This window comes from Monomorium pharaonis, chromosome 8 (assembly GCF_013373865.1).
Source record: "Monomorium pharaonis isolate MP-MQ-018 chromosome 8, ASM1337386v2, whole genome shotgun sequence".
In the NCBI taxonomy this organism is placed as follows: Eukaryota; Metazoa; Arthropoda; class Insecta; order Hymenoptera; family Formicidae; genus Monomorium; species Monomorium pharaonis.
This window is the reverse complement of record NC_050474.1, coordinates 9,242,466-9,270,263: the sequence shown is the minus strand read 5'-3', so window position 1 is coordinate 9,270,263 and position 27,798 is coordinate 9,242,466. Positions and strand designations below refer to the sequence as shown.

At 38.4% G+C, this 27,798-nt stretch overlaps 1 protein-coding gene across 4 annotated transcripts in view; it reads right to left on the bottom strand.

The window, feature by feature from the left end:
• The window catches only part of LOC105838432 (tubulin-specific chaperone D), a 139,066-nt gene that overhangs the window by 26,998 nt on the left and 84,270 nt on the right, over positions 1-27,798 (bottom strand). For 3 of the 4 annotated variants that reach the window (XR_004964306.1, XM_012683985.3, XM_012683986.3), the window contains exons 12-13: positions 20,513-20,677; positions 3,025-3,149 (exon numbers count right to left, since the gene is read on the bottom strand). Coding sequence is in view for 3 of the 4 variants with exons in the window: in XM_012683985.3 (XP_012539439.1) it covers positions 3,025-3,149; positions 20,513-20,677 (290 nt within the window). In the remaining variant the exon portion in view is untranslated. The remainder of the gene's footprint in view (positions 1-3,024; positions 3,150-20,512; positions 20,678-27,798) is intronic. The other variant, XM_036290966.1, reaches the window with a different exon arrangement.

Sequence of the window (27,798 nt, the reverse complement as noted above, 5' to 3'; positions counted from 1 at the left end):
ATTAATTAATTAGATTTCCAAGTTAAATCTTCGATTTTTTTGTAGTGGGTACCCAGGGTACCCCGGGCGCATCCGCCGCATATACGTACTTTAAAATAATTTTTTATATACTTAAAAAATAAAAAATAAAATTCTAAACATATATTTTGCTTTTAAAAGAGTCAAATAACGACGATTCAGGAGCTCAAGATCAAATTTTTAATGGAACTCTAATTACGAGCAAAAATGTGGTATGATATTCACCACAGAACATGCTTGTTTTTCTGCGTTTCTTAATTATTTCTTTATAACAAATATGGCAAAAGGATGTAACACTTTTTCTTCCTAAAGCATCTCGATCAAACAAAGAGCTTACAATCACGCTAGGAATAAGTTATCGCTCGATCATACTTTCTATAGCAATAAATCCTAAGAAAATCATTTTATTCGTGTACATATTCCAAAATTGAAAAGACGAAAGGTGGGTACTCGGAAACCCCAAATGCTAAACAACGTTAGTGAATCCGAGTGTAAACACAAGGATTAATATAAGCAATGATTTATATTTTTATTTGTATATGAAACAATTATAATCTTATGCTTATATATGTATAATTCAATTTTTTTTGAGAATGTAATAATCTTTTTCAGCAAAATATTATTTAATGTACTAATAGTTATTTATATGGATACCCAGGTATCCGAGTGTGCACACAAGGATTAAAGCAGTGCTCGGAATTAGTTGCACATTTCGCCTCGATTCCTGAGGCACCGCCTGCTATACCCCCACTATCGCTTTAGGCTCAACGGCCGAGCCGCCGATCGCGCGCGTGGCCTTGTGTCTCAGGAGCGTTCTACGATAGATATGCCTGGTCCATTCGCGTGATTAAAAAATTCTCTTGCGCTGTGAATAACTTTTTTATTTTTACAGACAATTAAAGTTATTAATATTATTTTTCCTCCTGGGTGATGTGGAAAGCTATTGACAAAATTGCAATTATTACATTGTGTTATATTATGGCCATTATATGTATATACAAATATGTTTATAAACATAAAAATAATATTAATAACTTCAATTGTCTGTAAAAATAAGAAAATTATTCACAGCGCAAAAAAATTTTTTAATCACGCAAATGGACCAGGCATATCTATCGTAGAACGCTCCTGAGACACAAGGCCACGCACGCGATTGGCGGCTCGGCCGTCGAGCCTAGAGCGGTAGTAGGGGTATAGCAGGCGTGTGCATATAAAATATGCACAAAAATGTATATAAGTGAGAATGATTGAGTTCATATCAAAAACAAAGAAAACAAAAAATTTTATTTTTAATACGCCAGTGTCGATAATTGCTTTACGATAATGTTTGATTAATATACAAATTTACGATATATAGTATGTACAAAATAAGACCATGCTTTCCTAGGAAAAACATAAGCAAATAAATATAATCAAAATTAAAAGCCCATAAAAAAGGTTAAAGCACAGCAATTTCAATATATTCTTTTATAAAATAATTTTGAATCGACTTTACAAAATTAAAAATTCTTTTACACGATTAAAGTCCTCACAAAAATAACAAGAGCAAACGACAATGTCAATAACAAAAAAATTTTTAACACAAAAATTTAAAAAAAATTGTTACAAATATGAAAATTTCCTGTGCTCTCTTCATTTTTGTACTTATTTTGATTATATGTGTAGCGGCACGCCACAACACGACGCGCGTGCGCGTGCGCGCAGCATCCGCGGCCGGGCCCGCGGCCTCAGTGACAGCGAGTAGTGCGCGCAGCTGCCACTAGGCAAGAGCGAGGCGCCCCTTCTCAGAAGTGACAGCGCTTGGATTACATAAGGAGACCACCAACGGCGAGAAATCATCCTCTTACGAAGTGAGCGAAGGTCTTCCAAAGTATCCTCCGGGAGACACCATCAACTTCAGCATCATCTTGTCTCGCAAGAGGAAACTGGACCACCGAGGTCCCTGTATCAACCCGATACAATCGGAGCCTAAGGAAGCACGGGAAACCGCCACAAAGGCATGTACGCAGTGGAGGCTCAACCGGATCAAATTTTCCTCGGAGAAATTGAAGGATCCCTGACTCCAACCACGGGATCCTCGATGCTTCGGTCAACAGGACTACACAAACGGTCGGACGCGGAGCGGTTACCAGGCCTATGCAGACCGCAATTTCTGGACCGAAGATAACGGTCAACCGGCCGACGCAGACCACAGCTCCCGGACCGCAAATAGTATCTGACACAACAACTCGAGGCACGCAGACAACTCCTGAAACTATGGTCGGGTTTCCCATCGCACCAACGACGCCGATTTTGCTTCCCCGCACACCCATCGTCCTTTGCTTAAGAGGAAGAGAAAACTCCTTAAAGACTTCTTCGGGAACGACAGCGACAAGGACTAAGAAGTCTTAACCCCCTTTAGATACCTACGGGTGCCGCCTAAAGGTGGAAGCACATAAAATTACAGGAGCCATAAGGCAGAATGCAGAAGCCATAGCGCATGCGCTATGGTATTACTTTATCTGTTCATGGCAAAATGTAATACTATAGTGCATGCCTTATGGCTCCTGTAATTTTAGTGCTTCTACCTTAATCCTTCCATCATTAAAGCAAGGCCACCGAGATAACCAGGCCTGCGATAGATGACAGCGTATCGGCGATCTTTCTGGACTACTTCAAAATCTAATACACACAGACACAACTACATTTATATACCAAAGATTAAATATACGGAAACGTAATAATTATTTGTGGGACCTTTCTGAACGGGCCTAATCTACTTGCAAATGATTCCCCACATATGAAAGGGTTTGAAATTCTATAACTCCTAAGTAATTTAAAGGTATTTTCTAATAAAAAATGTTGGTGACCCTACATTATCGATTCTGACTAAGTTTGATAAGCACTTTAGCATCCTCTTAAACAATGATTGTTAAATAGAATAGGATCAATTTTAATTTCATACCAATACAAAAATGTCTGATACTTTTTTATGTAAAAAGCAATTTTTCTCAATAGAATACGCACGTGTAATCCAATCATAGCCGCTTCTCTCACCCAAGCGCCTATATCTCCGCGACTATCTATCGTATATTCTTTCAGAGCCAATAAGTAACAGTCGTACACATCCGGCACAAATGGTTGCCATTTGTCTGAAAAAATTATAAGATAAATCGAGAGAAAAAGTCATTTTGATTACAGTTTCTTTATAAATCGGAAATTAATTATTTTGATTACGTGAATTAAAATAGTTTTATGAATAAAAATATTGTTTTATATAATTTCAACGTTTTAAATTTTTAGAATACTATTTAAATTTATTATATAAAACATAAAAGTGTAAAAAGTTGTTCTACAAATTATTTATTTGTTTTATTACTTATTTAAAATAGTAAAAAGATTCTGATCAATTTCTAATAATAGCAAAGAACAAGATCTGTAGATGAACGACGGCAGGAGAAAGAACGTCTTCGCATGAACGCCAGTTTGGGGCCATAAAGTGGATGTGTTGTGTTTGTTGTACAAGAAGAGTGAGTGAGTAGTAGTAAAAGTAGAATGTGGGGAAGGTGGAATTGATACATCGTATTGGTCCCGGCTATTTTGGGGCCAAATGATGGGACTAAATATGAGTGAGAAAACCTTAATTTCTTTCCCTTCCGTCGTTCATCTACAGATCTTGGCAAAAAATAATAAAAAACGATAATAGAAAGGATAAAACATTGATAAAACTTGCTTTAATGCTTGACTTTGATAGGTTATTCTGGTCATTACCCTGAACAATTTCCAAAAGATTTTAGCCGTCGCTCGTTGTTTGTTTAAAATTTATTAATAAAAAAAGTTTACAAATTATAGGCATGGAAAATCAAAAATTCATGTGGAACAGAATTCGAGAAACTAGGTCCACGCTATTTGTTCAACATTGTTAGGTCCCACAGAGTTATGATATGTTATAATTTTCTTGCGAGGATGTAACCTCTCCCTCTGCACCTCGCTCACGAGTTATCTGTTCCATATGGATTTTCGATTTCCCATACGAAGCGAGATACATCTCACATTTCCCTGTGCTTATGGTCCAAGATAAAATTCATCGTTCTGTTCTACACGAATTGTCGACTTTCTGCGCAGAAATTAATGTTTTATTTTTTCCGTTTGTCATTGTGACTTATTTTGTTATATTAGTTTTTTTCACTATTTTTCCTATCTTCCTCACCAAAAATGCCTTCAAAAACTTATTTTTTCCGTTTGTCATTGTGACTTATTTTGTTATATTAGTTTTTTCACTATTTTTCCTATGTTGCTCACCAAAAATGCCTTCAAAAACTTTTATTTTGAAAAACTAATGTTATCATGATCGTTCCGTAACACATTTTTTAAATATTGTTTAAACACAATTAATTAACATAAAAAGTAAGGTAAAAAAAAACGATAACAGCATTCGAAAGAGCTAACTTTCCAACACGTTTTTGTAAAACGTTGATTTTTTTCAGAAGTTAAAGCAATTAAATTCAAAGTAATTTTTTATTTAAACCTTGATAATTCGGTCAAAAACTCGCACAATGCTCTACGAGCTTTTAAATTAAAAGAAAAAAATCTCATTATACAAAATGGAAGTAACAGAAAGTCTTTTTGATTTAATTAGGCAGATGTAATGGAACAAAGTTGCATTAAAAATTTTTATTCTGATAAATTAACCTTTATTATTATACTGTTTTATAAAAAAGATAATTAAAATCGCTAAAACATAAAAAAAAAATTTCAAGCTTTAACTTTATTTTTTAATTGGAATATGTTATACTTATTTGAAATTATGAATAACATGACTTTATTTATGCGATAATTTTGTTGACGGATGACGAATTCTTATTATTTATTTCTTGAAAGGTGTGGAATACGGATGCAAAATTTGCCGAATGCAAATATAAGATTATTTACAACAGATGAAGAACGAATAATAGATATTGTGTCAATTTGATAATTCTTTAAAAAAATAATGATATTACGTATATAAAACAATAATTGTTAAATTATAATTAATTTTAATGTAATACTATTAATGTGTTATATGTGTATTACTACTATTTTACTATATTATTGCATTTTCTGTGTATATATATGTTATTATTCTTTTTGTTTGTGATTTTATTTCAATTAAATTTAACCCTAGGCTGCCACACAGGGTCACTATGACCCAGACTGATGACTTATTAATCCTAGAATGACTTACTGGGATAATTTTGTTGTCCAATACGAATTTGATTTTATCCCTTAATTTAGCAGATGAAGGGATCGACTCGGATACCCACCATAATTCAATTTAAAATCTTAAGAATCGAGAGAGAGGGAGAGAGAAAGAGAGAGAGAGAGAAAGAGAGAGAGAGAGAGAGAGAGAGAGAGAGAGAGAGACTAACTGGCGTCGAAACGTTATTAACTTCCGAGCAGTACGAATATAAAGTAAAAATGAGATATGCTTATATCTCAACCTAACGTTTGTGTATGTATTTGTGTGAATACCGGACAAAATTTTATAGTAAAAATTACTTTTTATGATAGTAGCCATAGACCATAACAAGAAATTTTAGAGAATTATACCATAAATAGTGTAAATACTATAATAATTTAATAAAAACATAGTAAAAATTTTCATAATTTCTATTAATTCATAATTCCTTGTTCAGCGCTTACTATTTACCATAGTAATTTTTACAATAAAATTTTCTCCGTGTACGAAACACTGTTTTTCATGTTTGTATTCCTTCAAAAGGCAAACCGCGATTGTTTTCGGCGACTCCGCATCTCTGTCGCTCGATCTAAGACCGCGAGATCCGTGACCGATATCGACGCCACTATTACAATTACTTTTACAAAAAATCGCCGCTTGTTAGACCTTACATGTTTACATTTTGTTCAGACGGCCACTTGTTATAGAAAAATTGATACAACGTTCCTGTGTGTGAAAACCACAGACTAATACAGAGTGGTGAGTGTCGCTTGAAGTCATGAAAATATTTTAATATTTTTTATTTTAATAATATATTCTATATTTAAAAAAGAAACATTTCTTACAATTTTATAGCAAAATAAAAAAATTATTTTTATTTATTTTTTTCATTTTTTTTCATCATATCGTTTTTTTCAACCTTTATCTGTCAAAATAATTATACTTTATCAAAATAATTATACTATTTTAAACCATACTTAAAATCCATTTTATTTCGGTTCTATATCTATCTTTTATTTTTCCAAAACTGTTCGGTTTTTTAAAATTCGTTAAATACTGACGAAATACGATAGATTTTCAAAAAGAAGTCATTTTTGCGATTTTTTCTAACCTTATTTTGTTTAAATTAATGTTTCACGTGATTAATGATAATTAATATTATTGCAAATTACACCATCGTCTTCGTCATGAAAAAATTAAGAAATTCATGTAAGACAATATTGATTTTAGTTCATCTGTTCAATGCAGCACGTTTAGGAACGAATGGGATACGTTTTTAACCCAGTAAAACATTCCGAGGTCGAAAAATATAGGTATACCGTTCTAGGGTTAATAAGATATCAAGATATAATATACAATAAACAGATCAATAACTGTGCTAAAAAATGTTAAACAAAATTTGAAACGTTTCGACCATACATAGTCCTCTTCAGTCGTGACAAATTACCAATACTTATAAACTTCAACGTGAGTAAAATAACGCAACGAAAATATAATTAAACAGTTACAAAATGACGATTGAACAATCATAAAACAGCGCATATCGTCTATAAAAATGTGTCATAACAAATAAAAACATGAATAAATAAATAATACAATCAAATAAATTATAAAATTTCTCCCGCAAGTCGGTTTTTATGTTAAAAAGAAGAAGTGCCGGTAGTTTTTCTGTTTGTTGGCGAAAAAAACATAGAGTCAGAAATTTAAAGTGTGGAAATTACCAGTCAGAATAGTCAAAAAATCTTGTCAAGAAATCTAACAAGATCAAAACCGATGGCGTAAGTGTAATTTATGAACAACATGCGTAAAAAAACAACAAACTTACATATGTTGTTTCCAGACAATATTAAAACGAGCAAAAAAGGCCAGTTTCGACAAAGCGTTAAAACGAGTGTAACGTTCGGTAGTCAGAGACAGAATAAACGAACTTATTGTCCGTTAGTCATTTTTAACAAAATGTCAATAATATAAATTGTCGAGACACTCCGTGTCCTTCTGTAGATTGATGCCATTAATTTGCTCCTTAATATGGATCATTTCTGAAATTAACCTTTTTCGGTATCTTGATTCAGAATCTAATATCTTAATGTTATCCCAATCAAACAAGTGGTCATTTTTTAGCATATGTTCTGTTACCACGGAGTATCTCGACGATTCTAATTTAAAATTATTAGCATGTTCCTTAATTCTGGTAATTAAATATCTTTTTGTCTGTCCTACATATGACGCGTTACAATTTTTACAGCATATTTTGTAGACAATATTATTCATTAGATTTATGTCGGTTATGTCCTTCTGCACCCTAATAAACATGTTTAATTTGTTGAGGCAACAAAAGCTAACCATGAACAAATCTTTATTAACAAAAGAGGAGACAGTTTCAGATATGTGCCTAATATAAGGCAATACAAAATATTTTTTCTTTATGTGTTGACTTTCAGTTGTACCCTGATTAGTTTGAAAGTCTGTGAGTTTTACTTAATTATTGAAATGCTTCTTAAATCTGTTATTAATTTCATGAAAAATAAGATCCAATGGATAACCGTTGACTAATAATATATTGATGTAAAATTCAAGGTTTTTTTTAGCAAAAAGATGAATTTGACGAGGATGATGCGAGAAAAACGACAAATATCTTCCCGAAAATCATTGTGGAACCAATCAATTATAATCTTGTTGTCCTCCGGGAAAAACTTTGTTGGACTCAACGTTTTTTCGCCAACAAACGGAAAAACTACCGGCACTCCTTTCTTTTAATATAAAAACCGACTTGCAGGAGAAATTTTATTATTTATTTGATTGTATTATTTATTCGTTCACGTTTTTATTTGTTATGACACATTTTTATAGACGAAATGCGTTGTTTTATGATTGTTCAATCGTTATCATTTTTTAACTGTTTATTTTCGTTGCGTTATTTTACTCATGTTTAAGTTCATAAATATTGATAATTTGTCACGACTGAAGAGGACTATGTATAGTCGAAACGTTTCGAATTTTGTTTAACATTTTTTAGCACAGTTGTTTTTAGTCATGTTTATAATTATATATGTTTTATTTAATAAATTATATCGCATTAAGATAATTTGTCTTGGCTCGATGTATTGACTTGTTTATCGTATTATTTTTGCCTTGTATTAACGAACTCTTTATATTTTGTTTGTTTTTTGATATCAAGATATCTTTCGGCGCGCTTGAAAATGTAACTTGTGCTATCTAAAATCAATTTCAGATATCTAATACAGATTAGAGACACTTGCCCAAAGGAGAGAAGTGTCAGTATTTGTTCGGCAGCCGTTGAAAAAATACGTTGAGTCACTACGACTCAAGTGTGACAATGGTATCGACCCAGATTTAATAAAAAACTTGGTTTTTTTCTATAAAAATTTATTAATTTTTGAGTAAAAAAATGCTCTTCTGCAATATATAAAATAAATCCCCTTTTTAACAGATTCATTTATGAACTAATTTTTTTATTAAAATAACATTTTGAGAATATAATCCTAAATTTTTAGCTTAAAATATTAAAAATTAAGGAAATTATAATTTTTCAAGCAAAATGCGATTTTAAAAAATTTTTCTGCTTTTAACAAATTTTTTTAAATACTATTTTTTTTAATAATTAAAATATTAATTTTTTATAATTGGAATATACTTTTCTATGTGTGAATTTTATTTCAGAATTTTTTCAGAAATTTTGGACACTTAGTTTTTAAACTGCAGCTTATGGAAAATTGCATTGGGTCACGGTGACTCAGGTTGGGTTCGGAGAGTACGCTTTTGGCGCTGTAAGCGTGCTCTATCTTTCTTCGACATTAACTGAGCAACAAGGATAGAATGATACTTTTAGCGCTAATAGCGTCTGCCCGAATCCAGCCTCAGTGTGACAGTCTCGTTTGAAAAAAAGAGATGTGACAACCTAGGGTAATAAACTATCTTTTACTTATATTGTTAGATCTAGAGTTAGCTCATTTTCTGACCTTTGTTCTAACATTTGTTTCTTTTGTGTATTTATCGTTTTATTTTAAATCTTAAATGTATATGTTATTGTGAACGTTTTGTTCAAAACTGTTTTAACATTTGACTATACAGGGTGCATAAAGTATGAAAGTCTTCATGAAAAGATAGACGGGATCAAGGTGAACATAAAAGTCTATTATAGTTTTTGGATATCTCCAATGATAGCCGAAATATTAATTTTTCAAATTGTACGAATGCGCATCGAGGGAAGTGTCGAGACGCTCGAGCTATAGCAAGGCTCACTGTGTCAAGCATTGGCTGCCGGCAGCGGGGGGAGGAGGAGAAGTGCGCCATTGGTCATACTTCGCCGCGCTTTTATGTTCATCTTGATCCCGTCTATCTTTTCATGAAGACTTTCATATCTTATGCAGAACACCCTGTATAAGTATGGACTGTCAGTAGCTAACTTCAAACTGGTAGCTAAGATGTGTCACGCCATCATCGACCAATTGAGAAATTCGAGAACTAAAATGAGCTGTTATGAAATGTTCAGAGCGTTTAGTTTGTTAATAATGTTCAGAATTATATATTAATATTAATAAAATAATAGTTTATTATTTTGCAGAAGGTTGCAAATAAACAAAATTTACTTCTTCGACATAACCTGACAAAAATTATTATTTTTCAAGGTCAGTAATTTTATTTATCTATGTTAATATAATCGTTAAACATTTTCTTTATATATTTTATCGCTTCCGAATAAAAGGATGTTAACTCAGAAGCCGTTTGAAAAAGGCGTTAATTGGGAAGCCGATTAAAAAGGTATTAACTGGCGCCCTCGAATTTTTCATCTCAATTTAGTTTTGACAGCATTACCGAAATAATTTTGGTGCTTTACCTATATGTGCATATTCATTTTCGTTTCTATATGTTTATGTTTTAAATCAAGCACCAAAATTATTTTGGCAGTGCTGCAAAACTAAAATAAAGCAAAAAATTTTAGCAGACGAATTAACGCCTTTTTCAACTGGCTTCTTACTTAACGCCTTTTCCAATCGGTTTTCGAGTTAACACCCTTTTCAACTAGCTTCCGAGTTAATGTCCTTTTCAACCGGCTTCCGAGTTAACACCCGAGTTAACTTTTCAGTCGGCTTCTGAATTGTGACGTCATATTGTATTAAAAATTTTAGGTTAAAATTGTACGTTTTATTAAAATGTTTTATTAAATGTATTTTAATTTTAAATATCTAAATACTGTAACCGTACTCGCGAGCGACAGCCAACTTCGCCTCCGTCTCTGGTCGCTGCTCTGCGTCGCCCGAGTGTCGGGGCGACCGTTTTCTCGTGGTTTCGCTAAAATATAAGATCGGGCGCCAGGTACGTTAAGCGTACCATTCTTTTCGCATGTCGCGGGAAATTACCCTTAAATTAATAAAGTCGCAAAAAAAGGGCAAGCCTTCGTGGAGACCGGGGCGTCGGCGGCTCCGACAGTCAGCTACTCAGCCCTAAAATGGTAGAGGGGGAGGTTCGGTGCGGGCGGATGGAATCGGAAAGACGAGAGAAATATCGTAAACACAATATTAATGGAACAAATAAGAATAACAAGTATATTTCACGACTTAGATAATTACAGGCTCTTAATGGTCGAGCGGCAACCACAATTCACGCGCGCTACGAGCAGGCGATCGCTCGGAATCAGATCTCTTGAACATGGGATAATTATCAAGAACGTATGCGGAGATTTTCCGGCTGATCTATGCCCTACTATGCGCCGTTGGTAGATGCCGAACTTTCGGTAAGATGACTGTCTCGCCAAAAGCGAACAGAACGAACAATGTCTTGAAGTCCGCGCAAGACACGCGACAATATAATATCCTGCGAATAATGCACGCGGCAACTACTACTCGCTCGCTAGCGAGGCGGTAAGAGACAAATACATTTATTTCGACAAAAACGGAATCGCACAAGAGTTTGCAATACAGTACAATACAATAATGACTCGATTACAGATCGGGACATGCACGTAACGCAAACAAAACAAAAAGAACGGAACGTATCAAATTTGCGCAGGCAGGCGTGATCGATCGAGGCGACGAGATTGTGGAAAATTCGTGAGCTCGTAATTCTACGTTAACAACGGAAAGACTAATAAATCCGTGATCTTTTCGCGGCTTGCCCAATCGCGAAATCGGCGGCTTTACAATCATTTAATGACGCTCATCCCAAGTCGTCTCCTCCTGAACTTCGACGGAATCCGGGATGTTACTTTTGCGTCCTCTTATATCCTTTTCTCTCGGGACTGACACGCTTACACGACTTCCGCAACCAGAGTGTTTGATCATTTATCCCGCGGGGGCCGCTCGGCGACGCGCCCCACCTTGCCCAGATAAGCCGGGCCCTATTGGCTGCGATTTTTCGATTTGATGTGCGCGCAACGCGTGACGTGCGTTGCCGCTACTTGCTGGATGATCCTAGGCGCGATGATTGAATTTTCGGAGCCCTGCGCACGTGAATTTCGCGCTTCCTTGTTGGTAGCGGCTCCTCGTCTCTTAACTGAGCGCATCCTTCATCTCCAGAATGTGGTCCTCGCCTTTTCATGGGCGGAAAATATGCAGTCGATCCGCGTGGCTCGGATTCTTGCGAGATCTGCTCCAGAGCCGCGCCGTCAGGGTACCTTTTCTGCGCGCCTTCCTCGGATCCTGCAATCGTAATTCGCCAGCAGTAACGAAATCTTTTAACGTGCTGAAAATTGCAAACAAGGTAAAGGGCGATACGACCTGCGGGCCCTCTCTCGAAAAGGGTCTCCGTAAGTCCCTCGTCGACAGCTCACTCCGTGGCCCCCGGGGGATGTCCTCCGCCGAGACAAGACGTCAAAAGTTACAAGATAAGTTCTTACTGGTCACCGATTTCCGCCGCACTCGCGAGGCAACGCTTACAATTTTAATGATTACAAGAAAAAAACAACACACGGAACGACAAACACAAAAATACGACGTGTCACGCTTCCGCATCCGCTCCCGAGCGGGAGAACGCAGGATCCGCATGATGTAAATGCGTAAGGGCCATTATGGCCCTTGTGATGGACGACAGCCCGCAGCTGTCACGTCACAATACATATGCTGTATTTTAATAATTTACGTTTAACAATAAAAGTTATATATATATATATATATATATTTATATATATATTTATATATATTCGTGTATGTTACATTTATTTACACTCTAAATTCTTCTTCTGACATTACATTATCTTATTAGTTTATTTTCATTAAAGGCTATAATTAATATTTATGTTATAAACTGATGTTCATAGCTAGATTCTATATTTAAAATCATTTTTAGTTTATTTTTACGTACTACAAAAATTATTTCATTGGTTACGGTCTTAAATATATAACCCGACTAAGAACACTGGTTATAGAATATAGAATATATTTTATTTTAGTTAATGCTTTTTATATTTTCCGCTCTTTGGTCGAGGGGGCGGAGCCTAAATCTCGGAGATGTTAGCTACAGATATTACAAGAAGACATCAGAGTATAATAATAATTGATTTGGATGAAACTTATTCTGTCGATATATTATTATGACAAGTATTAATGGATAAAAGGATAATCGGCAATACTCAACCATTCGCGAGAAAAAAGTTAAAATTACGAGCGTTATATTAACCCAAAAAAGAGAATTTTTCACCAAAAAGCGCGTAGCACAGCGGCAGCATGCTAGACTCGTAATTTTAACATTGCGGGTTCAAGTCTCGATGAGCAACTTTATTTTTCTTGAGTAAAAAAAGTTTTTTTTAATGATAAACATACAATTGATATAATAATAATGATTAACATACAATTTTTTAACATAAAATTAATATAATACGTTTTAATTATTTATTTCATAATAATGCATTTTTTCTTTGTCTGGTAAATTAGTTGTATATTCTATAAAATGACTGGAAATTAATAGATGTAATTTTATTTTAAACAGTAATGACAGCAATAAAATATAAACAACGCAAATAAATGTTACAGTATGCATGGTTTGCGTTAAAACAAATGAAAGAGAAGTGTTTATGAATATAAACGAAGTATGTTTTCCGGTAGATATTTTAAAACGATCATGAACTGCAAAAAGGCGGTTTTTATACAATGCCTGAGATGTCATGCGAATTACTGTTTCGTTTGTTTTTATGATAAATATCATCCTACAACTTGTACTCTTCCATCTACTTCTACATAAATAAAACATTTCAAATTTATTTGTATTGTATATATATTATGTCATTACTGTTTAAAAATAAAATTACATCTATTAATTATCAGTCATTCTATAGAATATATAACAAATTTACCAGGTAAAGAAAAAAATGCATTTTTATGAAATAAATAATTAAAACATTATATTAATTTTATATTAAACACTGTTAGTCATTAAAAAAAATTTTTTTTACTCAAGAAAAAAAAGTTGCTCATCAAGACTTGAACCCGCAATGTTAAAATTACAAGTCTAGCACGCTGCCGCTGTGCTACGCACTTCTTGCTGAAAAGTTCTCTTCTTTGGGTATAGCGCTCGTAATTTTTACTCGCGGTTTTCTCGCGAATGGTTGAGTATTGCCGATTATCCTTTTACCCAGTAATACTTGACATAATAATATATCAATAGAATAAGTTTCATCCAAATCGATTATTATCACACTCTGGTGTCTCCTTGTCAATACAGAAGTGAATAAAAAAACTATGGAAAAACTGGTAGTCCATACTTATATAGTCAAAGGTTTTAATCCATAAACGTCATACGGGTACAAATCTGCATCAACGAAAATTTTAATCTCGAACAAGTTTCTAACGGCCTCCCCTCCCACTACGACAAATATGCTTATAGTTGAGTTTCGACTGATACCAGAGCCAGTTGCGTCGTAATCTTCGTACAGGCAACATGAGGCAATATCAAAAGTTGAAATAGGTGCAAATTTGCACCCGTGTGGAAATGACGTATACAAAATATGTCCTAAAAAATTGTTAAAGTTGTGATTTTTTTATAAATACAAAAAAGAAATTGTGTTCAATGTAGAGAATTAAACATAGTGAATCATTTCTATAAAACATATGCATTATATACGTATTATATAACTGTAACTGTAAATTGAGGTTTTGATTTTTTAAAGCTCTATATTTTGGTAAAATAAAACCGAATTTTAATTAAAAAGTACATGTTTTTGTAGTCTAACGACCTTGTTATTCTTCCTGTCTTCCTGCACGGATAAGCTCGTCGGAAACCAGGGCAGGAAAGGTCTTGGAAACAGCGAAAACGTGTGTTCTGTTAAGATAGCTCATATTCTACGAAAAATATGTATTTGTACAATTATTTACAATATATACAGGTTGGTCTCGCGGCGCGATATTTACACTAAATCGCGTGTTTTCGAGCGTCAGCTGTGCGGTCGGGCGAGCTGACGTGTTCGGTGGTGCTCGCGGTACGAGACGCGGTGGCGGCGGTGCCTCGAGGCGAACGTGCGGTTGTCTAGGTCTGTTTCGCGGTGCGCGGCGCGGGCGGTGGCGTGACGCGTTGTCTCTGCTTTGAGTTCTCGGGAAAAAGATAGATTTTCTGTGAAGCGGCAACGGTATCCCGAGAATGCTCGGGCGAGGCGGAGAACACTCTACCCCGTTTTTCTGTTACCGGCCGTATAAAGAGCGGAGTGAGCCTGTGGCCAAGAACCCTTGGCGAAGGCGGAGAACACTCCACCCTGAGCTTGCTGACTCGTGGTGTCTAGCGGATCGGAAAGCTGGGCACCGGGTAAGCGAGAAGTGAGTCGCTCCTCCATCGAGGCGGCCTTATATACCGCTCTCGGTGGCGGTTCATGGACCCTCGGGAATCTTCGGGCCTCTCCGTCCTCGCATCCCGATAAGCAGGATGCTGGTGGGAGGCATGTGATCGTCGAGACGATCGTTGTCTCGGCGGTCTGATACAAGATTTATCACGGGCCGATGCCCGTATTACGGTCCGGTGGTTGGTCAGCCGGACCGGTCGCGGGCGTTGGTCGCCGGACGGGTATGGTTTGTTACAGTGGTAACATTTTCTCATAAATGCAATAGAGTAACTTGCAAATCGAAAAATAATATTTTTATAGTAAAAAATTAACTTATTTTCAAACACCTATAAAAATTGTTAATTTCTTAGTGTCAAATCGAGTTTTTTTTTCTTAAAATATAACTATTGCGACAGTATTTTCTCGATTCGTCTGCAACTTCGTCGCGATTTCACTTACGTTACTCTAATTTTCTCAATTGTTGGAGAACGCCAGGCGCCTAGAATCGCGCCGCACGAAATTCACAAAATAGTTGATCACGACGGCTAATTACACGGTATCCCGCTCCTACACGAAATGGTAGAGGGGCGGAATTATTATAATAAGGTGTTCTTTCTCGGAGAGTGGGAGAAGAGGTGTTCAATCCTCCGCTCAAATCCGTTCAAATCCGCAATCACTAAAGACTCATATAATAATAATATAATAGATCGTATATTAATAAACTGTATAACAATTAAAGGGTTATAATCATGAATAGTTGTTCGAAATTCTCACAACGTAACCATAATTAATAGTTCGTAAGTTCTCCCTGCGAATTGGAGACGCGATCAAGACTCGACATCTCTACAGCAATCTCATGCGAATCCACAATACGATTGATAATCGCTCTACACGGTAACAATACAATTACAATCACAAAATTAGAACAAATACGAATAACAAAACATCTCGGTGTTACGCGTACAGTTAACATGATTTTCGTCGACGCTCGGGACACGCACGCATTCTACTCGTGATTCCACGCGCGACTTCATACACTACGCACAGCTCCAATATCTACGCCGAAGTATAGCTTTGCCCGTAGCGGGTCTTACACAAATCTTCGCGAGGCGGTTACGGCACCTTAGTACAACGGCATCACCTCCGGGTACTCGATATCCTCGTCCAGGAGACGGATTTTTCGAGATCTCGTCTCAGCACAATGCCCGCCACTCGAGGCCCTCGGTATTCTCTCGCGTCGTCCCGGTGTCTCGCAAATCGCAATTTATATTTACAATGTGACTGTCGGCTCGGCGACTCTCGAGGGGGAGAATTACAGGAAAAGGGCTTTAGATTATGAGACGGAGTTCGACATGGGTCCCGGATATTCTCGGTATCACAAAAATTACTCGCCGCGATCTTCTCTTACGACGCTTACCAACTTTTTTACTATTTCGTGAATCGCGCGGTGGCCGTGCCGTCTCCGTCCTTACCGCGTGGTCGAAGTGGTGGCCTTACATAGTCGTGGATGTCGCTGATGGCCGTTGGTTCGCACCCTTGGCCGACTCGCCGAACAGTGACGGACCGTGAGCGATTGGGGGCGCCGCGGACGCCGGTAGCAGCTTGCGCGTTGATCGTGCTTTGATCAACGCACACGGATCGCTAATCGACGGGGCTGTTCCGTTGGAACACAGATAAATTAAAATTAGCGGCGTTTGAAAAACTTGTCCAATTTTCATTGCGCGACACGCCGGAAGGCGGGATTCGTGGACAAGACCGGCTTTGCGTAATTTCCCGATTCTTACCGAGCACTGCGGTAACGCGAAGCCGAGTAGGGAGACGCGAGGAGAAGCCGGCACGTGCCGACCGATCCAAACTCACTTGCCTCCAAAAAACCAATCAGTAAAGACCAGTAAAGACCAGTGAAGTGCTGCTACGAAATTCAACAGCAAAATCAAGTCGCCTCGATTTGCATTATAAGTGCTCGCACCTAATCGTGACCTTAATAACGCAGGTCGACCGAGACTCGAGCCGCCCTCGAGTACCTCACACGCGTGTGTCTCCATTTTGCATCGCCACGTGGCGATTTTCATTCGCTATTCGAACTCGGAAACGACGCTCACGCCTCACATTCATTGTTTACATTAATTTTTGTCATTTCTCTAGTTTAAGTAATTCATCAATAAATCTTCAAAGGGGGTTTTTGCCGAGATTGCTCTTGCAGACTCGGAGTTTCCTCCTTGGATTCACCCTAAAGGCAGCTTGATTATTAATTTTAAATTGCTATACCATCCTTCCAATAAACTATTCCATCTATCGAGAAACCGAAAGACGGGAAGCGACCAAGCGCGGGTCGCCGCTCATACAGGGGCGCCCGTCCTGCAGGATCCAAGCGTCCGAGGGCGCCTCTGGTCTTGACGCCGCGCAATTTGAAGGCTGCAACTCGCACGCCTCGATGGCCTCCCTTGCGATTCTGGCTCTTACCGGACCAGCTCGGGGGTGATCAGGCCCCATCCGGCCGACTCTTCGAGGCCATGACGGCCGCTCCGGCTGTGGTTTCCTCCACCCTGGCTGATGGGCGTAAGGGTGCACACCATTTCCCCGGCGTCATCTCTGGTGGCTCCTGGTTACTTTCTCTCTTTCTAAAACAGGACACATAACGGCAGTGACTGCCCCACGACCTTCCTCGTGTGCCTCGGTATCAACACCCTGAATACCTGACCTGATTTGTGGTCCTTCGGCTGTCCGGGGCCCCGACGCTCGGTCGTCTCGACTCTCCATCGACAGTCCCTCGACCGCTGCTCCTCAATTTACAATTGGTCGTCTTGGCACATCACTCCACCCGCTCGCTATTAACTTATAAACTAAATTAGCCAAAAAGAGAAAAGTCGCCGCCCCCTTCAAGGTACGGCGCGGCCCTAAATGACTCTTTTCGGCCGGGCCGTTCCGGCCCTTGTGACGGGCGAAAACGCCACGTCACACTATTTATCTTCAATTTCTTACAAGGTTCATGTAAATATTTTCATTAAATTCAAAGTAGTGATTTTTAAAGAAAAAATGCAATTTTTAAAAAGTCGTTGTGATTTTGACCATTTTTTACTATAAAAATATTACTTTTTTAGTTTGCAAGTTACTTTGTTGCATTTCTTATAAAATGTTACCCCAAAAACATGTACTTTTGGATTAAAATTCGGTTTTATTTCACCAAGAGATAAAGCTTCAAAAAATCAAAATCCCAATTCGCGCTTGTATGGTTACAGTGTGACCTAAATTGAGGTATGGTGTGTTTGGCGGGTTAATTTGATACTATAATAATACTATAAAATGTGCAAAAGGACAAAAAATTTTTCTTCTCTACAAAAATAGTGAAACAATAACACAATTCCCTTTAACAATAACAAAATTCCCTTTTTCACTGGCGGCGGTAGGAAATATACTTCCCACCTTTCTTTCTATTTTTATAGTGTTTTTGATATTGAATTATATAGAATTATATAGAATAAGTACTTTTCCGAATTTTGATATTTTTTTGTAACTTTCTTGGTAAATAGCTTTGTTGTGACTCCAACAACGATAATTAATCAATCGGGGAAGCCCAAAGATTATATAATCTACCTAGATTTTTTCACAGAACAATTATAAACAATTTTGTGTGAAAAGAGAATATATTTTCAGAAAACTCGTGAGCGCGGGAGGGACTTCATCCTTCCCCCTGCAACCCCTCTCCGTAATTTTTTATAACTCTAACCCAATTAATTTTATATTGCTATTTGGATAATGCGAAAACATTGGAAACGAGCAGCGTGGATATTGTTTAGCGTGGAAAGTCGCAAATCCATGTTGTACAGTACAAGCGTGGACGTCGTTTATTTTACGTTTCAAGTTTATTAATATTACAGTAAAAGTGCCAAATGGGTTTGCTTCGTGTAGAAAGTCAATAAAAAGGTAAAAACCAAGAAAAATTCTGAGCTCGAATATTCAATTTTTCAATTATATTTGATTAAACGACGTCCATGCTTGTACTGTACCACATAGGTTTGCAATCCACGCGAAACAAGATCCACGCTGTTCGTTTTCAATATTTTCGCATTATTCAACTAGCGACATAAAATTGGTTGGGTTAGAGTTAGGAAAAATTACGGGAAGGGGGTGCAGGGTGAGGAGCTCCGCCCCTCCCCCGCCCACGTTTTCTGAGAATATAATGTGTGTGTGTGTGTGTGTGTGTGTGTGTGTGTGTGTGTTTTATACTTCGTTAAATATAAAACGCAATATTTACCGTTTTTTATTATTTTCATGCCGATATCTTATAAAATACAAGCGACCCCCTAATTCTACCAACAGTTTTAGGGAGTAAAAATGCATAAAATCTACTATCATTTAATTGATTTCTATAGGACCTAATCGTGCACATTTACCAAAGTCTATAATAGTTCTGTGAAAAAATCTAAGTAGATTACATAATCTTCAGGCTCGATTGATTATCGTTATTAGAGTCATAACAAAGCTATTTACCAAGAAAGTTACGAAAAAATATCAAAATTCGGAAAAGTACCTATTTTATATAATTACCATGTTTTTTATGATTTAGTAAAAATAATTATAGATTTACATTATTATGGTGTAATAATAGTTACTTAATATATCTAAGAGATTTATTATACATAATTGTTTGTCTGTAATTATTAATAAATAAATTTAAAAAAGTGATTTTTGGAAAAAAAATTATGTCGGTGAAAGAGTTTAAAAAGGGTACAAAAAGACGTCAAGAGTATAAGCGTTCAAGGAACGTCCCAAAAAAACTATTTAATTTTATTTTACAAAATGTGTGAAATCACAAAAAATTACTTTTTTAAATAAAAGGACAAAAAATTTATCTTTTCTACAAAAATAATAATATGAAGAAAATGCGCCAATTATAAGAATGAATATTTATACAAACTAAAAAATTTATTATTTATTATACTTTTTAATATTAAAATCTTACATTCAGTAATATAATTCTATATATACTGGAATATTTTAAATGTTTTGATTAACATATTAATATTAGACAGAAAGCAAAGAAAATATAATAAAGATATATGTTTCTTTTAACTTAGCGCTGTTAAGAAAATGCATACACATGTAACACCTAGAACATGTAAAAATATAAAAATGTTGACTTGTATTAAATACGTGCGTTAATTTTTTCATTTTATCTTTATCGTTCATCGGACTTAAAAGAATAAAATTACAAAAAACTTATTTTTATAAACATGATTTAAATGTTACATTATAATATTATATTGCAATATTGGATTGCAATACAATATTTATAAAGACGGATATTTTACTGTTGCTGCATTACTGTAAAAATATTGCAGCAATATTTTTGCAATGTTGCAACATTAATGAAGTATTTCTTATTCTCTATATAATGTTGCGATAATTTTTCTGTGCTACATAAAAATAATCTTGTTTAAATTTTTGGAGAAAATACTTCATTTTTATATTCGCAGTAAATATTGCAAAATATAATTAATGAAGATGTAATATGTATATGAATAGGGACTTACCGGCTTCATCGATTCCTAACGTTTGTAGTATCATTGTTAGAGATTGCAAGGCTTGTTTTCTACTCTCTGCCCATTTCAGCGTGTTCTCGGTTATATGAGTGCACGTGATCAACGAATTTATGATATCTTTTATTCTTTCACGAATTACAAACAACGAAAAATGTCCTGTAAAGAATTAAATAGATAAAACAAAAGGAAATATGCTTAGCATCTTTAATAAAAAAAATCGTATATTTTTAAGAATTTTTCATTAAAAAAAATTAAAGAAAAATACAATAGGTATTACAAAATTATTTAATAGTACATATATTAAATGAAAATAAAAAATAGATCTGAATAGAAAGATGAATCAATCTAATCAAAAGGCAGTGTAAATGTATGCGTAACAAAACCAATTTATTACGTGGCCATTTATTATGTAAAATATAATCTCGAGAGAGATTATCGGATCTTAAAAACGGCTAAAATCGATCAAGTAGAAATTGAGTAGGCTTAATCGGCAGCTTAGGTTTGATTTGCATATAAAAAGTGTTTTTATTTTTCTTGTACATGTCCTACGAGCGGATATATTGCGGTGCAGTCTGATTTATTAAATTTTCATTTAAAAAACATGGTCATCGTCAACCTTGCAGACTTATAAAAGCGTATATTGACGCGACAAGACAAGACAAGGAAACGGTTTGTTGTCTTGTTTATGGTGTAAGCAAAAGTTCTTCTTACATCATGGTCTTGTCACTCGCTTTACTAATATTTGACATTTGATAATATTTCCTGACGTGAAAGAAATGATATGTTGACAACCTTTCGTTCGTAATGCTAATGTAATGTAAATTTGTGCTTATAAAATTCTAAAAATACGGCAAATATTAATTACAATATGCTATTATACAACAATAAAAAAACATTTTCCTTTTTTATAACAGATCTTTCAAATCAACTTTGTATTACATTAATTTTGGTGATCTATTGATTGACTGTCAAAGAAAAAGACTAGCATGTCTATATTTTAAAAAATGTGTTAAATAAATTTAGAAGATCTCTCTTATATGTTATTTTATTTTTATTTGCAAATGACATGTACGAAAAAATGTTAACATTTCTCGCCCCTGACACTACCATTCATATCATGAAGTTTACACGCACATATGCATACACGCACATACGCATGCATTTTAGATCCCTAGATATAGGGTGCGTTCGGGGAGACGCTATTAGCGGTATCAGCATCAGTTTATCCTTGTTCTACTTTTAATGAGTAATGAAGATGGACTAATGCTGGTAGCGCTAATAGCGTCTCCCCGAACGCACCCCTAATTTAGTTAGATACAGTTCGACAAAAATTTTGAAAAGTATATAAACACGCAAGTAAATATCATCACAAAGATCGAATAATGCTCGAATAAGATATATTCTGTGTTAGTTGCATTCACATGTGGGTCTATATTCTTTTATTATTTCATTTAAGATAGAAATATCTTATATTTAGGCGCTATACATACTTTTGTCTGTATTCACCTTATGGCGCTCGATACTTACAGCGACAAATTTGTCTCGCAAAGACAACAATGAAAATCGATATATCGGAGATTATGGTAAATATACCGATCAAGGGAGCCCGCCCCGATGATCTTGGCCTTGACATTTAATGTTAAGGTCACCCTCCTAAGTGACCTTGAAAAGATTTTAGCTGTCGCTCGTGATTCGTTAAAAAGTTATTAACAAAAAAAGTTTCATAAATACGACACATAATTATTCAGTATAAAAATATATCAGATGAGTTTGCAACTTTCCACGTAGCAAGGTCCATCCCTTCTGCTTATAGAGCCACTCCGGGGAAGCGGGGCAAGTGTCTCCTGGTGTAGAGGAGCCCCGCTCCCCCGGTCGATCCGTTGGCTGGACCGATTCGGCCTCTATGTTGGAGCGGGGGGGAGGGGACTGGTTGTTTGTCTCCCCCGCGGCCACCACCGCACTGCCCCCACCCCTTTCTCCGCGACGTGCGAAGAGGCGAGGGACGGAGAATCTATGTTATCGCGATTCCCCAAGTTTTCACGCTCGTCAAGGGGAGCGAGGGGCAGGAGCAAACGACACCGAGCCACCCACGCCCTCCCCGACGGCCCGCGCTGCTAACAGCCATACGAGGGGAGGGCTCCATGCCGCAATCCCGCTAAAACTTACGGGACCCGGAGGAAAAGTCGCGCTTTAGCGCGGGCGACCTTGGTCATCTCCCCGGACCCGCCTCTCCGCTCGCTACCCCGAGCTACCCCGGGTAATGTAGTTACGCAAGCCTGCACTTTCTGGATTATACATTTGTGATTCAAACTGCTTTTACAAGGTGTTTTTTGAGGTTACAAAAAAATGAGTCAATTCAGCAATTCTGGCCTTGAATTTGGATTCAGTGGGTCAAAATCATAAAAATAAACTAGTCTGGTCCACCGGACCAAAACTTAAAAAAAATTTTTTTTAAGGTTAGGAAAAAATGAGTCAATGCAGCAATTCTGTTATTGGATTTGGATTCAGCGGGTCAAAATACATAAAGATAAACTAGTCTGGTCGGCCGGCTGGCCTCGCGCTTTGGCTGGTCCCGCGCTTGGAGAGGGCGGCGACAGCGTTGGGTCGCCTGCTCCCCAACGTCGGGGGCCACGAGGCGGGAGTGCGCCGCCTGTACGGAAGGGTAATGCAAGCTATGGCACTATACGGTGCGCCAGTCTGGGTCGACGCCCTGACGGCCAATCGAGCTAGCATGTCGCTGCTGCGCGGGGTGCAGCGGCACATGGCCGTAGGGGCGTCAAAGGCGTATCGTACGACCTCCCACGCGGCGGCAACGGCCCTGTCAGGCATGTCTCCCCTGGATCTCGTCGCGAGGGCACAAGCCCGCGTTTACGTGAGGACGCGATGGATCCGGAAGGCGGGCGGTGTCGTGACGGACAGGGCCCGTAGTCTGCTGAGGCTCCAGGCCCGGCGGTCACTGGTCGAAAAATGGTGCGCGCGCCTCGAAAATCCGAGGTGCGCGGGTCAGTGGACCGTCGGGGCCCTGGCCCCGGTGCTGGCGGATTGGCTGGGTTGAGGCAGGGTGTCCTTCCGGATGGCACAGATGTTCACCGGACATGGGTGTTTTGGTGATTTCCTGTGCCGAATACAGAAAAAGGACACCGTTCGCTGCCACCACTGCGAGAACGAGGAGGTAGTGGACACCGCGCCCTACACGCTGGCCACGTGCCCGGCGTGGGAGAGGGAGCGCGGTGTCCTGAGGGCCAAACTAAGGCCCGGAGAGGACTTGTTCCTTGGCACGCTGGTGCGAGCGATGCTGAGGGACGAGTCCATGTGGGAAGCGGCCTTCTCCTTCTGCGAGACAGTTATGTCGCGGAAGGAGGAGGCCGAGAGGGTGAGGAGGGGAGAGGGGGTCCTCGCGGATCCCCCCTCCGGATAAAGGCGAGGGGGGCGCCCCCCCTTTTGCCGCCGTCACGAGACACGGCCCTCCCTCTCTCCTCCCCCGGACCAACAAAGTAACATCCGCCCGCTGTACAAGCAGGCCACGGTCGTTGAAGGGGTCGGGGCTGCCCGGGCGACGCCCGCCCCTGCCCCCGACTCCCCCCCCCCCCCAGCGCGTGAGATACCTGGGAAACGGAGCTTACTAGCCGGTCCACCGTCTCTCCCCTCTCCACGCGCCGTGGAACAAGGGGAGAGAGGAGAAGTGGCGGCCGGGGCGACTCGAAAGGGCGATCTCCCCAGAAAAACGACGGCCAGTTTGATCCAGCAAAGGACCAGTCGGGTGAGCGAGGCTCTCCGGTACTTGGAGACGTCCGCTTCGCTCGCCCGACGCGACGCGCGTGTATAAGGCGCGTCGACGCAGGGGGCCCTCCATATCGCGCCGTCAAGGCCGAGGTGAGTTTAGTGGGTAGTACGGGTATTGCACGTAAACGGGAAGAACTAACCTCCCGTTCACAAACCCGTGAGTCCCACATACCCCCGCCCGTGAGTCATCGGCGGCGGGGGTATGCGTAAATGCATTCCCACCTCGTAAAACAAAAAAAAAGTCTGGTCGGCCGGACTAAAATTTAAAAACAAATTTTTTTTAAGATTAGGAAATGCAATCTAATTTTGCAATTCTGACATTGAATTCGGTTTCAGCGGGTCAAAATACATAAGGATTGACTAGTCTGGTCCGCCGGACCAACATTAAAAAAAAATTTTTTTTTAAGGTTAGGAAATGCAAGCTAACTTTGCAATTCTGATCTTGGATTCAAATTCAGCGGGTCAAAATACATAAGGATTGACTAGTCTAGTCCGCCGGACCAACCACTTTTTTGTGTGCCTGTGTTATGTGTCGTATTTATAAAACTTTTTTTGTTAATAACTTTTTAACGAATTACGAGCAACGGCTATAATCTTTTCAAGGTCACTCAAAAGGGTGATCTTGACAACATATGTCAAGGCCAAAGTCATCGGAGCGGGCTCCCCTAATCGGTATATTGAACCTACTGAATATATTGTACAGTATATTGAACATACTGAAAATTTCTTGAATTAAATAAATATTGTTTATAAGCTTTCAAACATTTTATAAATTCATGTATTCGTAAATCTACACGGAGAAAATTTTATAAAAAAACTATGTATGATTTATTATTTACGATAGTAACCACAAATTGTAAAAAGAAATTTCAGAGAATTAAACCATATGAGTGATGTAAATACTATCGTAATTTAATGAAACAGATAATAAAAATTTCCATAATTCCTTGTTGGTCCGTTGACGTCTACTTACCATAGTAATTTTTACTATAAAGTTTTCTTTGTGCATTATAAGTCTATCACGGGAATTAATTTTATTAAAAATATAAATTTCCTAGTTATTTAATTTTTAATTAAGAATATAAAGATGAAACAAAAATTTTATTTCATTGTTATTTCGATTTTAATCGATAAAATTTTGTTGAATGTTTTTTGAAGAAGTACAAATTCTTCTTTCAAGCACATGATAACAGTTTTTTTTTAATTTATAATGACAATTTACGACGTTTAAGACTATCATCAAAAAATATATCTTTTATTAAAAATAATCGTTATTTATTTAAAAAATTAATTTAATAATCGCTTTTTTAAGTATTAAAACTGATATTTTTTTGTACACATGTATGTACACGTACACACATACTTTTTGTCGTTAAAAAATTTTATTTTCATTAAAAAAAATAAAGAACTATCATAACTCAAAAGGAGAATCCAGCGTCGGTCGTGCGCAGCCATTGCTGCTTGTTGTAACAACTCCCCCCGCGCGCCTAGCAATCTCAAGGCTCAAACGCTGAGGGGCTGGCCGGGTGCTCGAAGCGCTTGCATTTGCTGGTAGACCGGGCTAATACAGCAAATTTTACAAGTCAATAACTCGTTAATTATTGCAAAAATGGAAAAACGGTAAAGGACTTTTCAGTTTAGTTAAATGCGCTCTACCTGCTCATAAGTATCCCATAAAGTTTTACCAAACACCCTGTATACACGCACGCACGCACGCACGCACGCACGCATACAGGGTGTCCTGTATAAGGTATGAAAGTCTTCATGAAAAGATAGACGGGATCAAGATGAACATAAAATTTACCATAATTTTTAGATATTTCCAATGATAGCCAAGATATTAATTTTTCAAATTGTACAAATGAGGGCGCGCCAAGAAAAGTGCCGAGCCGTTCGAGCTATAGCACGGCCCACTGTGTCAAGCACTAACTACCGGCGGCAGAAGGAAAAGGAGAAGTGCGCCGTTGCTCGTGCTTCGCCGCGCTTCTTTCCCCTCAGCACCGACAGCCAATGCTTGACACAGTGCAGTAGGCCATCCTATAGCTCGAGCGGCTCAGCCCTTCTCTCGGCGCGCTCTCATTCATTACATACAATGCGTACAATTTAAAAAATTAATATCTCAGCTATCATTAATATCCAAAAACTATAGTAGACTTCTATGTTCACCTTGATCTTATCTTTCCATAAAAACTTTCATACCTTATGCAAGATACCCTGTATATATACACATATTGTGACGTTGCAGTTCCGCTGCAGCGTCGCAGCGTCCCTACGCCGTCACAAGGCCCGAGCTTACGCTCGAGAGAATGGCCGGGACCTGTAACGAGTGTATTGCAATCCTCGGCGGATCATATTAAGCATTTTTGATTTCTAATTGTATTCTATTTTGTATACGAACACGGGGCTCCTCACTCGTCGACAACAACGAAGGACGTTCGCGCACGAATTCGGCCTTAGCAGCATGAAACAAGAGATAGCAAAGCACAGGGTCAGGGGACGGCGGAACTACGACGGGAGATCAAGGCACCTCGGCGTAAGCCGCGAGTTTTCGGGGACCACTCGCCGAGCAAGGAACATCGCGCGTCACAGAATTCCGGCAACAGTTCCGTGTTGGCCGTGTACAACATCATGCGCAAATAGAATTCAAAGTTTTCGAGCGCGCGCAAAAAAAACGAGGAAACGTTTTTATCGTATCGAGAAGGGACGCGGAATTATTGAGGACGAAGCTATTTTGCGGTGTCTCCCGTTCTTCTTGATCGGTGTAGCCTTTCATTGGTTCCGCGCTAAAAAATCGAGGTTTACGGGGTGTGCCGATTTTAAGACCGCGTGGCGCGCACGATTCGGGGACCCCAATTTCCAGTTTGCCCTGCGAGATAATGCGAAGAACGCAGGGAAAACACGAGACAGTGAGAATTATCTCACGTGTTTAAATTCTCTGTTCGATCGACTGTCGCCGCTGTGGAGCAAGGAGGAAGAAGTTAGTTACGCGCGCCGACTTATATTGCTCCGCTTACAGATCATGGTGCCGCGATATAAGATGCACGATTTACTCCGGAAATTCTCGCGTCGAGGACGGAAAGTTATTGTCGCGTCGCCCAAAGCTATCGGGGCCCCACCACTCCCGGAACGCTTTTTGTTCCCCGATTTGGCTTATCGTCCGCTGAAAAACGCAGGACGACAAAAAGCAATCGAGTCAGTCGCCGCGCTAGCGGTCGCAGAAGCGAAGGATTCGAGAGATGCCGCGAAGGGGAAGAAATAAAAGGCTCGCTCGCAGGAGAAGGATTTCGCGGCGGCCAAGAACACCACCGTATCGCCATCCGCCGCGCCGGCAACCGCCACAGCCGTGCGAGTACTGGAACTGCGATAAGACAGGCCACTTTGCGAGAAATTGTACAGAAAAACCGTGTCGGCACTGTTATAGTTGCAGTAAGGCCGACGTAATGTTATATAGTTGTTCTGATTGCGGGAAATGAATATGGAGGTCGCCGAAGGGG